This window comes from Parasteatoda tepidariorum, chromosome X1 (genome assembly GCF_043381705.1).
Source record: "Parasteatoda tepidariorum isolate YZ-2023 chromosome X1, CAS_Ptep_4.0, whole genome shotgun sequence".
NCBI classification, from domain to species: domain Eukaryota; kingdom Metazoa; phylum Arthropoda; class Arachnida; order Araneae; family Theridiidae; genus Parasteatoda; species Parasteatoda tepidariorum.
In genome coordinates, this window is record NC_092214.1 from 9,566,510 (window position 1) to 9,579,889 (window position 13,380).

Here is a 13,380-nt window from a genome sequence, read left to right on the forward strand (position 1 = left end):
GCGCTACTAAGTTCAGTTTTTTTATATGGAGATAGTTCAAAATAATAACAGTGAGAAATTTTACAAATTTTGCAGTAAAGTTTTTTATTTATTTAGAATTTAGTTTAACCTCTTCATAACGAAACCAATTATTCGCTGTAGAGAAAAATTTCATAACGCGGAGAATTTTTGTAATTACTTAAATAAATGTTCCTCAATTTTTAATCGGAGTGTTAAGTTCAAAAATATATATTTTTCATAACATTACTATTATTTAACGTATATAATGATTAATTTTAATTAAAAATGCAAATACTCATATTAAAAGAGTTTTTGAAATGAGTTATTTCTCTTCGCACAGAATTCTGCAGTTAAAAGTATAGAATGATGAATTTTAATTAAAAATGAAGTTATACATAGTACAAAGGAGTGTTTGAATTGAGTCATTTCCAGTCATATAGAATTCGATCGTTTAAAGTATATAGTGATGAATTTTAATTAAAAATAAAGTTATACATATTGCAAAGGAGTGTTTGAATTGAGTCATTTCCAGTCATATAGAATTCGATCGTTTAAAGTATATAGTGATTAATTTTAATAAAAAATGAAGTTATACATATTGCAAAGGAGTGCTTGAATTGAGTCATTTCCTGTCATATAGAATTCGATCGTTAAATGTATATAATGATGAATTTTAATTAAAAATGAACTTATACATATTATAAAGAAGTGTTTGTAAATGAGTCATTTATCTTCACAATTCTATTGTCAGAAATATATGACGATGAGGTTTAATTAAAATGAAGTTATAAATAATATAAAAAAGTGTTTGAAATGATTTCTTTCCCTTCATATTGAATTCTATCCTTAAAAGTACATGATGATGAATTTTAATTAAAAATGATGTTATACATATTACAAAGAAGAAGAGTTTGAAATGAGTCATTTTCCTTTGCATAGAATTCTTTTATTATGCGTTATCATTGGAATCAATAATGCGAATGTTTCCAGAAACAGGCACATGTAAGAGCGAATTCGCCGAGCAGAAATTTCAACTTTCTTCAGAAATAATGAAAATTGAAGAGATAAACGTAAGCTATAGGAATTCCAAAAACAGCTTTAATTTTTTTTACACTTAAGAGTAACTTTTTTTGATAAACATTACATGACAATCCTTATTGCCTAACTTCTAATTTATCGAATTTTAAAAAAAAATCTTGTGTTAAGGAATTCGAGAAGTAAGAATTACAAATAAATATATAAACAAAATAAATAATTAAATAAATAAATATAAAAATAATAAGAAAAATTTTTGAAATCAATTGAACAGTTTCTCAGAAAAATGACTTGTAGGCGATTTTATCGCAGGCTAGTTAGGAGACTCACTTTAATAATCACATTGGTTTTAATATGAATTGTTTTGCTTTAATTTCGGAATCATCCTTCTAAACTCAATATTTCCATGTTACATACATCAATATTTCTTTGTTACATACTTCAATATAAAGTCTGTCAGGCTTTTAATGAGTGACAGACGTTGATGATTTTAACCTTGCATAAATGCAATCATTTTAAAAATCTAATGTCAAATACCTACCGTAAATATAATGTATTAGATCTTAAACTGACGTTTTCTGTGATGGTTTTGTTGTTAATTATAAGTATCAACTATTATTACTGGTTCTCTTATCTTACAAGGAGAGACAACAATTTTGGAAAATCCCTTTAGTATGAAGCTTAGTATATATTAGTTATATACCTTAAGGAAGTTCACCCATTAAAACAATAGACTACTCTAGTCAATCAATTTCGAGAAATATTCATGAAAATTCAAGCATACTTTATAAACTAGTTATATCTCCCCTTCGGTAACGGTGTATTCGTCTAACGGCCGAGAACCCACCTAAAAGCGAATCGTGCAGTGATTTTTTTTTTATCTTTACCTTTTCTTTCCTAATAAAGGTTTTTTTTTCTTTACAATTATTTCAGATGCATTTTTTTATGTTTTGTTCACTTTAAATTATTAGATATTTTCAATACTTAAATTACAGTAATAATTTAATCCTTCAATGGAATATTAATGGTTGAAATAATAAAATTTATAAATAGTACTTAACATTGTTAAATTGTTAGATTTTTGTTCATTAGTGTTATTATATATTTATAAACATTAATCTGGATTTTAATTATCATTAAAATGTTGAAAATAAAAGATTATTTGGCACAAGTAATATAAGATGATTGTTAACATGAACAACATTTTTGAAGTTGATCTGCTGAAAAACATAATTTAACATCCTATTAATTTCAATCAATTATTTCTCAATCTTTTGACAGTTTAGAAGCGTACCAATTACATGTTTTCATTATTTTAAAAAATTGGTGATGGAAATTGAAGATGAACTGTTGTTTTTACTTTAATATAGTACACAAACCCTTCAATAGATATTTTTCCATCGGTAAAAATAAGCACCACAAGGTTATGCCAATTTAGTACATTTTGGAGGAATACCCTTAAGATCTAATTTTTTGATTATAATAGCCACTGTTTATTAATATTATGATTTTAACTAATTTCCTTCTATTGAAAAAAATTATTTTACTAATTTAAATGTCAAGAAATATTATTTACATTACTTACTTTTAAATTAGAGTTCATAATTTTAACTTTTAAACTTAAAATTTCGTGATATTTCGTAAAATAACTACGAAAATCTCTAACCTTCATCTAACGACATTTTTCTCAACAGCAAATTTTTCAACTGAAATCAATTGGTTTCCTTTTAACGAGACTTCACAGTCGGTAAAAATAAACACGACAAGGTTGTGCCAAATTAGTACATTTTGGAAGAATCCCATTAAGATCCAATTTTAACCAATACCTTTTTTATGGAAAAAAATTATTGTTCTAATTCAAATGTCGAGAAATATTATTTTCATTACTTAATTTTTTAATTAGAATTCCTTAATTTTACTTTTAAACTTAAAAATTCGTGACATTTTTTCAAAATAACTGCAAAAATCTCTAACCTTCTTATAACGAAATTTTTCACAACAGCAAATTTTTCAGCTGAAACCAATCGGTTTTGTTTTAAAGAGACTTGACTGTATTTTCTCTACAAAATTTTTATTTAGTTTAAATTTACGAAAAAATAAAAATTTCGTAAAAATTTTACGAATATTTGTAAAATTGCCTACAGTTATTATTTTGAACTAATCCTATACAAAAGAACCCAACTAAAATCAAAGAAGTAATACATTTTCAAATGCAACAAAATACATTTTAATTTTTTAATCAATTTTCAACTTGATTTAAATTTTATGCTGCAAAGTTTCAAAAGTATTCTTTCACGACTAGTTCATTCTCATCTTATGATTTTGCCAGTTTCACGATTTAAACCGATTCTCGACATTTAAATCAGTTTTTCAAGTCTAAAACCAGCTTTTGAATTATTTCAATGTAAATTATTAACTAATTATTCATACCTGCCATAACTTATACATTAGAATTCAGTATGAAGGGGTATGTCTCATTTCAAATACTTCTGCAATTTCATGTTTAATTCAAAGTTATAATTAGATACTTTTGAACGTATCAGACAGACTAAAAATTTTGTGACATTGATTTAAATAACTACAAAAATATCTTATCTCCCTAAAACAAAACTTTTCATTATACTGAATTTTTCAACTGGAACTAATTTGTTTCATGATAGACCTATATTACTTACAGACTTAATATTTTCATATCAAAATTTTTATGCTTCAATTTTTTTATAAAATTTGTAAAATTGACCACTGTTATTATTTTGTACTAACTTCATAAAAGGAACATAATTAAAATTATAGGAACAATGCATTTTCAAATGTATTAAAAGTTCATTTTAATTCTATATTCAGTTTAATGTGATTTAAATTTTATACTATTAATTGCACATATTTCTTTTCATTAGGAGTTTTTTATAGTCACCTCATAAGCCAGTAGTTAGGGCTTTAAATTCAGAAAAAAAATTTGCCAATTAAGTTTTTTTTTTTTTTTTTTTTTTTTTTTTTTTTTTTTTTTTTTTTTTTTTTTTTTTNTTTTTTTTTTTTTTTTTTTTTTTTTTAACTGCTTTGCTAATATCTCAATATGACAATCCCAAGTTTTCCCTTCCGGGTTCTAAGTTTTTCTTTCTAAAACAGACATCATTTTGAGTCTTAATTTAATACGACGTGCACTTTTCATTAAAAGGGGCAACTGAATAAATTTTAAGCTCTGCCATTTAAATCGAAGAAATGAGCCTGGCGAAGAAATGGACAATTTTGTAAAGTTATGCTTTAAAGACAATTCTAATTAACTCATTATTATTTGAAGACTAAGTAAGAAGAACGGTTCATGTCCATTTCTGAGGATTACTAATGTCCATTTCTGAGAATTACGTTCTGAGGATTACTAAATTTCGATAAATCAATAATATGGAAAATCAGTTCTCTCCCAGAGTTAACACTTTAAGCAATTGTAAAATTAACGGAAAAATTCTGTTAGGTAACCTACAAGCTTTCTACTGTAGCTTGTAAAAAGAAAAATCTGTTAAATCTACAGAATTTATTTGTATGCAACATAATTTCCGATTAGTATAGACAGAGAAAATATGTTATCTGGTACAGATTTTCTCTATACTACAGACAGAGGAATCCTGTTAACCATCAAGCCTTTAAAAAAACAGAATTCTCTATAATACATATAGAGGAATTCTGTTAGCGATATCGGACTCCTTGTCTAAACAAAATAATAAATAAAATAAAATAACTTTTTTTATAGTACAGATAGGGGAGCCCTGTTAACTGACATAGACTTTCTTTGTATGTGTTACTGGCAAAGTATGAAATCCGGCATTGTATAGAATGACTAGGCATTGTATAGAAGGCCTAAAATTAGCCGGCAAAGTATGAAATGATTTATATTCCACACATTTCCTAGGCATTCTATAGATTGCCAAATGAGAAACCGGCAAAGTATAAAATACATCTCCGATTCGCTTCAAATATCACTTGGGAAGGCTTGTGACTTTCAACGCGTGGCTCGTGACTTTTGACTAAGAACAAAAATTATTTCTTTACTGTGCTACATGGAAATGGAGGAATTTAATGAAATTAACATGGAAAAATTTAATGAAATGCTATTCAAAATGTCATACAAGCCTGCCATATAGCAACAAGTAGGTTAATTTCATATTTTTTACATGAAAATTTTGTTTCCCTTACTAAGAAAGGCATAAATTTTGTTTTGCATAACTTTGTAATTTTCTTTCCACATTTTGAATAAATGTCTTTCAATGGCACTCTCAGTATTTTTTCATAATAAAATTCTTATTTTTGAGAAATGCATGTTGCTGTGAATGACCGAAATCGATAGTTTAACATTTATTCGATATTTTAATACTTACTGACGATAGATTAGAAGAAACATCAGAGTAGGGTATACCGGGCCAATGTATACCGGGCAGTGGCACTTTTGCCCGGTATACCCTACACCAGAGGTTCCCAAACTTTTTTTTCTCGTGGACCACTTTCAAAGTTTTACTATTTTCGGTAGACCCCCTGCTGCTACATTTCTACTGTATTCCCAAAACTCCTAAGAAATATCGCCCTAAATTGGGGGTGCTAAGAAGGGAGAAAAAGTAGCACATTTTCTTGTGTCCTATTTATTAAAATAATACTTGTGGTTATACAAAATTATAAACATTTATTATTACAAACAATCAACAATTGACAAAAAATCAACAATGAACTCTGAAATGTAAATCAACAATAAAAAATAGTCATACTTTTAATGAGACTGATGTACTTGATGAATTGACAGCAAATTATCAATATTTGGCTTCAGTTTTGTAAGAAGTAATCTCAAATCTCCCCATTCTGTGATGTTCAATCTGCAATATTTTTTGTTAACAGCAGGTTGGTAACGGCACTGAAACTTCTTTCGACAAGATATGACGAGGGAAACGCTATCAAAAATTTTCTCACAATTTCCCATAGCTCAGGATATTTTTCGGGGATTTCTGCCTGCAGCCAAAGTGTTTGATAGCCTTTTTTTAAATTCCACCTTCAGTTAGTTCCTCGTTGGTGCTAATTTCAATTTACCAAGAAAAGCCGAAATTACCCCCTTTGTTTTTATTAAATTAAGGCTGTCCACTTGTAACTGCAAGTTAACGTCATTGAATTTTATGAATAAATCTGTTAAGTACGCAATATCCGCTTTATATTTGATCAGATTTTCTTTTAAATCTGGTGTTTTAGTTTCCAGACACTCTATCACTGATTCGAAAAGTGAATAAAATCTCGATAAGCATGCACCTTTCGACAACCAGCGTACTTCAGTATGCAAGAGTAGTCGTTGGAAATCTTCATCATTTTCATCGCACAATAGTGCAAATAAACGGGTATTCAAAACATTGCTTCTTATTTTATTAACTGCGTTAATCATAAATTGAGGCGATTGGGGCAATCTATCACTCAAATTTTTCGCTACAAGGTGTTGTCGGTGGATGACACAGTGAATTGCAATTAGTCCTGGTATTATTCTTTTAAGATAGCTTATAAACCCACGATATNATTACTGAATTAGTTCTATAAAATTTCTTTCCAAAGATACAAAAAAAGACACAATAAGTAAAAGCATCATTAAAGGGAGACTGCCCGGTATACATTTGCCCGATACTCCAAACACTGATGTTTCTTCTAATCTATCGTCAGTAAGTATTAAAATATCGAATAAATGTAATTATATCCACGAATAAATTAATATCAAATCGGATGTAATAAATATTTCTGGCATTCACCAAAGCCACTATGTAAATGTCAACATTCACCGATGAAAGTCAACAACCACCGACTTCGCTCATTCACTGTAACATGCACATCATTTACATAATAACCTCAACAGGACGTTTATTTCATACTTTGTCTAAATAGCATCCGGCATTGTATAGAATGCCTAGGCATTCTATACAATGCCTAGGCAAAGTATGCAATACTTCTCGCATGTAATACTTTGCCTAAAAACGTCAGGCATTCTATACAATGCCTAGTCATTCTATACAATGCCGGCGTTTCATACTTTGCCGGTAACATATGCATCACAAATTTTCCATAATTAGCCAGTGGAAATTTACGAAGTTATTAAGAATAATAAAGGCAATTTGTACTAAACACATTTATCAATTCACCCACTTTTATGAATTTATTATTTTTCACCCAAAATAAGAAAATGCTTTTATTTTAGCAACAAAAAAAAAATAATAATACGGAGAAGTTACTTTTTTGCCAGAATCTTATCAAAATAAATGAAGGATAAATAACATTTAACCCAATGCTTTGTAACTTATTTAGAAGTTGACAGAACAAAGAATTTCAGTGTTTTTTATCAAATTTTCATCGGGCGTATAAACAGAGGAATCCTGATAAATTTATATACTTTCTTTATAGAATGGAGGGGGAAATTCTGTTAAATTGATAGATTTTCGCTTATGAGGTTTCTCTTGTTAAACTAAAAGGAAACTTCTTCGAACGAAATATAAGTTTGATTTTATGTTACACAAAGAAAAATTTTGTATAACTATTTTGTTTAACCCGTATTGCAGTGGAATTAAAAAAACAACGCAAGTGCTTCACGGTAGATTTCGAAAAAAGTGGGTTGACAACTAATTTTTTTTTATTGAACTTTAAAATCGAATTTCAAATACTGATGAAACGAAATTTGTTTTTGAGAAACATTTTTTTTATCAATAGACAGATTTTTATACAAAAACGCCAAATGTATAAAAATCTCAATTTTGAATTTTATGTCGCTTACACGTTAGTTAGTTATATGTTAGTTTTTCTATGACACGGCAGTGTATAACCTTAGTAAAATCCTACATATAATACTAAAAAACACTTAATAATTTGTGTAAATGAATAAAAATTATTGCAATAAACTTTGTTTATTAAATGAACTTCTTCATAATAACACAATTATATTTGATGAGAACTATAAATTCTCAAATCAAATTAAAAGTGTGTTATTAATTTTGAATTTAGGTACATAATTGCAGAATAAACACACTTGATTGTGTTAGAAATATGAAATTTTAGGAATGTTTTACCTGATCATTACTTGCAATACAATAAAGTAAACTGAAATTAAAGAATCAATTATACATCATTTTAAAAAATCCTCCTTTAACGTACGTAACGGGAGGTTCTCGTGGTCTTCCTCTCCATGTAATGCGGTTAGTTCCATCAAAAAGTTCTCCACGAAGGCAAATTTCTCCCAATACTTGATCCACGAGTTCCCTTGTCTTCTGGATTGGGTTCAAAATTACAAGGATACGGAGTTGAACATTAGTAGTCGTAAACCAAAAAATTAGATCGGCTGTTCAACGACGGTTATAAAATATTAAATAAAACAAAATATGGCAATCACCAACATCACACAGCATCTGTAACAATAAAAGATAAACATGAGTTAAATTTTAGAAACAATATAGATATTTTCAGAATTAATTAAAATTATCAAAAAGGTATATTTTAATCATTTGAGTGACCCACCACACCTAATTTGTATATAACTTAATTACACCCTTGCTAAGGAAAGACAAAACGTAAAAAGAAATCATTGGAGTTTTAAAATATCGTTACAGCCCAAATTTCTCAGAAATTGTGGAAAGTTTTTCTATATTGAACTCTAGATTTTATTACACCTTTCTAAAATATTGAAACCTAATAAGCCAGTTGCCAAAAGATTGATTGGTGAGTTTGGTATATTGTAAATTATTAGTAGTGGGTAGTTAAAATTAACGCCACAATTTATGCTGCTTCTTCATTTAGTTATTATTTTAAATATAGGATAGATAATTTAGTCAATAGTCAAAATGCGCCAATACGGTTAAAGTTTTAGGTACAAAAAATTTCTTCAAAAATTGAAATATTTTAAAGTAAAGATAGCGGTCGCATTCCAAATAACAATATAAAATGTAGTTCAAAGTCACAAACTCCAAGACAAATTTTCAAAATTATAGGAGTTACTAGCAAAAAGAAATTAATGGAAGCGTTGATTAGTTGCATATAGACAGTGTAAGATGGTTCAAACCAGTGTCATATAGTAAGCATTGTAATAATAGTAATAAATTTTAATATATTTAATATAATATATTTAATATATAATATTTTATTATATTTAATATATAATATTTTATTATATTTAATATATATTATTTATTATAATATGGACAAAATACGAAATATTTATATTGAATCAGAGTCCATCAAATTGATAACGAATTAATTTGAGTAGATTTAAGCTGATTTTCAATTATTAATAATTGCTCAATATTCTGTAGTTATATGCTCTAATATACAATATAAAGTTGCCAGGTCTGTAATTGTTTTATTCAAAAAATAAAGTTAGTTTTTAGAGAAGAAAAAAAGCTTATAACAGGAAGAAATGACCCTTTCAATGCATAATATATCTATTTTTTTATATTTCAATCATTCAATTAGTTCTTCCACATTTTAACAAAAACATTTCTTACCTACTAATAACAATACCCCTAATTGTATTTTCTTCATCGTTTATCAAGAATGCTTGTAAATTGCCATAATCATTTTCATCATTATTATCAGTATCTTCTTCTGCAAAAACATTGATACACGAAAGTCGTTTACAATTTTTCCTAATTGTAGAGAATTTCATATCCAATTTTTGGAAGCTGCAAGTGGCTCTACTACCTTTGTTACATTTACAAAATATAATCATTAAATGTGACTAGGAAGCAGGTTTTTTGCTTGTAAAAATAAAGGATAGTATTCTACATTTGTTATTTTCCAGCCCCAATTCTTTCCGAAAGATTCTAATCCTAGGTAGTCGTGATCTAGATGAAATATTGGTAATCATAAGCAAAAATGGCAGTTTCATGCAAAAAGCAGTCACATGTGTATTCATTCACAATCTGAAAATTCCTTTTTAACTATCAATCATAATTAATTTGTTTCCTTTCTCTTCTGTTTTGGAGGGTTTATTTTCAAATCATAACCTGTGGAAATCACATGATATTGTTAGCTACTTTTAAAGTCTCGTCTCTTAGATCGCATTATTTGAAATGGTATTTTATAAAAATAATTAACAAACAATTTAAAAATCATGTGTTTTATTACCAATCATTCTAGCAGTTTCCTCTTTCTTTTTCATGCATTGTCAAAAGGAGTTCAGTACTTCATTTTTATATAAAAATATTAACCATATTTTTGTACACGCATTTCATGTTATAACAACTCTTTGGATGTTTAGGTATTTAAATTGAACTTTCACTATTATTAATGTAACACAATCCGACTGGTAGTTTTATTATTAAAGATCATTTTTTAATGATAATTTGTCGTCGCCTTATTTTCGTTCGAAATAACTATTTAACGTGGTTGAATAACACATAAGTAATAAGGATTATCTCAAAGATCTTAAAGAAGTTGCCATTGATAGAAAAATAGAGCCAAAAATAATTTCTACCTATCAAGAACACCATTATTTTTAGTGAGGACAAAACAAACTTTAAAAAAAAAAAAAAAAAAAAAAAAAAAAAAAAAACAATTTCACGATTCTTGACCAACGCGACCTACAGCAAAAAAAAGGGGGGGCTGAGAATAGTAAAATCGTATACAGTATTTTATTAGTGAAAAAAAGGTCGTCTAAGAATCAAGAAAGTAGCCATTTTTCAAACAATAATATTACCAAAATGTTTTTTTACTTCATTCAACATTAATTTTGGCAAGCAATGAAATTTTTTTGAAAGTTGACAATTTAGGTAACATTTCACTATGGGTCACTTATGCATATTAGATGCACATAACATATTACGAACAAAACATATTACATTGGTACTCATTTAATGTAAGAGCATTGCTTGTGAAACGTCTTCAAAAAAAAACTATTTTGAGTTGCGTTTTTTGACCTAGGAGACGACGCTCACTTCCCCAGAGGAGAAAAACTTAGTTAATCCATACTGAGACATAACCAAAAGAATTTCTTAAAATAAATAATAATAAAAACTTCGACGGAATTTTTTTTTCTTCTCGAATCTTATTTTTGCTCCTTAACTACTGGATTTCTATATTTTTGCAAGTATCACAATTCAAACCTATTTTCAACGGTTTAATTTCTTTTTATGATACAAACCAGATTTTAAATGCTTACTGCGTTTTTGTTACATTTTAAGAGTTTATTTCTATTGATAATCTAATTGCTCTTAGTATAGTTATATATTATGAATCTCTTTAATATTTTAGATACAGCTTTAAATGGTAACAAACCAGAAGAGCAAGATGTTCCAGAAGTGAAAAATATGCGCTACTGGGCCAATAAAAGTAAGAAATATTATATGTTCACACTAAAAAATTTACTTAAATTAAGAAAAAATTCTTTGTAATCAATGCCTGATTAATCATAAGGCCTGAGAGGCCTAGGGCTCCATCTTTTCTGTGGACCCTCTGACTGTTACAAATATATTCTATTTATGTTTTTCTGAAGAATTTGTCTATTAGAAATATAAGTTAACAAAAATTTAAATAAGTATAAATTTAAATTTATTAATATATCGCAATTTACTCGTGTTGTAAATAATTTAAAAACACTTTATAATTGAACAAAATGCAAATTTGGTTTAAAGTAACAATCAGGGGGCTCCCTATAGTTTTGCTCCTAGGACCCCGGATTTTCTAGATCAGGTCCTGTTTGTAATATTCTTGGTCAATCATTTCAAAGAGTATCCTTAAACACAGTCATAAAACTTTAACCGTTAAATCTGACCTCATAAATCATTTAAAGAGAATATTTTTTAAACCATGGTTATATGCTTCGCTACGCAACTATGGTCTAAAGTTTATAAACAAAACTTCAATATATACAGGTTGTATGTCATCGACAGTTTTCATAAATTTATAATTCTCATAAATAAATCATAAATTATGCATATATTTATCCTCTCTATGCTTCTGTTTCAAATATTTTCCAATAGATTGAGATGCAGATAAGAAAACTTATAAATTAACGAAAAAATGATTAAAAAAATCACATCAGTTATTCGAAGTCTTTAAATAAATGAAAATCAAATTACAATATTTTTAAAATGTTAAGCATCAGCCGAAATCACATGACGTAATTGGAGGATGAACTAACATTTGCATAGTAAAACACAATACATGAGACTTGCAGTGTCCTGAGTCGGAATTTATGACATAAAACCAGAAACTCTGGAAAGAAACTAATGAAATTTTCTGTGCTATCCAGTAAATGCTTTTAACAATTTCTTGTAACTTAAAATAGAAGTTTCTCATTTTATTAGTGGAGGTAAATTATCGTACAATTTAAATCCTATACATAAAAAATTTAAGCAGAATTTCTTTATGAGCAAAAGGAATACAAAGACACAATTAATTTATCTAAGACTGTATTATACTCCTGTTTCATGAATTAAAGAAAAAATTTTAAAATAAATTTAAATTTTATAAACAAATAGATGATTTAATGGAAAAATTTTAAGACAGCGATAATTTTTAACTGAGATTGAAAAATTGCTATATGAAAACATTTATAAATTTGTTTCGGATTTTGATTAAACAGCTAATATTATTGTTGTAATCTCCGCCCCATACAGAGATTCCATAGCTAACTATTGTGTTTGCTCATGCACTATATGTGTTTCGTAAAACATTTGAACTCACAATTTTTCTTGATAAAATTCAGTTAAAATAAATCTTTATATGTTCCTCAAATAACTAATGTGAGACTTTCATTTTAGGTTATGGTCGACCAGGGCCCGCGCTAAGGATTTCAAATTATTAGCCAATAAATTAGCCACATATCAAAAGTATTCGCCAATTTTCGAAAGTCTTTGCCAAATGCAAATCTTATATTTTTATGTTTATGATCTTATCGAATATTTTTATGATCTCTTTATTTTTATGATCAATTCCCCCCCCCCCTGAAAACTATTTTACGGTAGTTTGTTTCAGGCTTATATTACTTGGATTCAAATCTAATTGGACATGCGGCGCATCTACCGAAAATTACTGCAATGGAATAAAAAATACTGATTTGTTTAGAAAAATTCATTTTGACGTAATTTTGAGGATCGAGTTAAATATATATTTTTCTTTCCAGCAGAAAAAAATTATTCGCCAATACTTTCCCCAAAACACAATTTTAATCGCTAAATTTACGATTTTACAGATAGGTGACGAATGCTTAGCGTGGGCCCTGGTCAACAGTGAAGCTTATACATTTTATAGACAAAACCGATTCTAATGAAATGCAATCACAAGCTGTGACAGAGAAATTATTTGAATGAAAAATGATTGAAATATTATTTTTAGATTGGTTAACTGGAT

General features: G+C 27.8%; 1 protein-coding gene across 2 annotated transcripts in view; it reads left to right on the forward strand.

Moving 5' to 3' along the window:
- The window catches only part of LOC107446262 (A-type potassium channel modulatory protein KCNIP1), a 93,576-nt gene that overhangs the window by 47,230 nt on the left and 32,966 nt on the right, over positions 1–13,380 (forward strand). For both annotated transcript variants that reach the window (XM_071187664.1, XM_071187665.1), the window contains exon 3: positions 11,281–11,358. In XM_071187664.1, the coding sequence (XP_071043765.1) occupies positions 11,281–11,358 (78 nt within the window). The remainder of the gene's footprint in view (positions 1–11,280; positions 11,359–13,380) is intronic.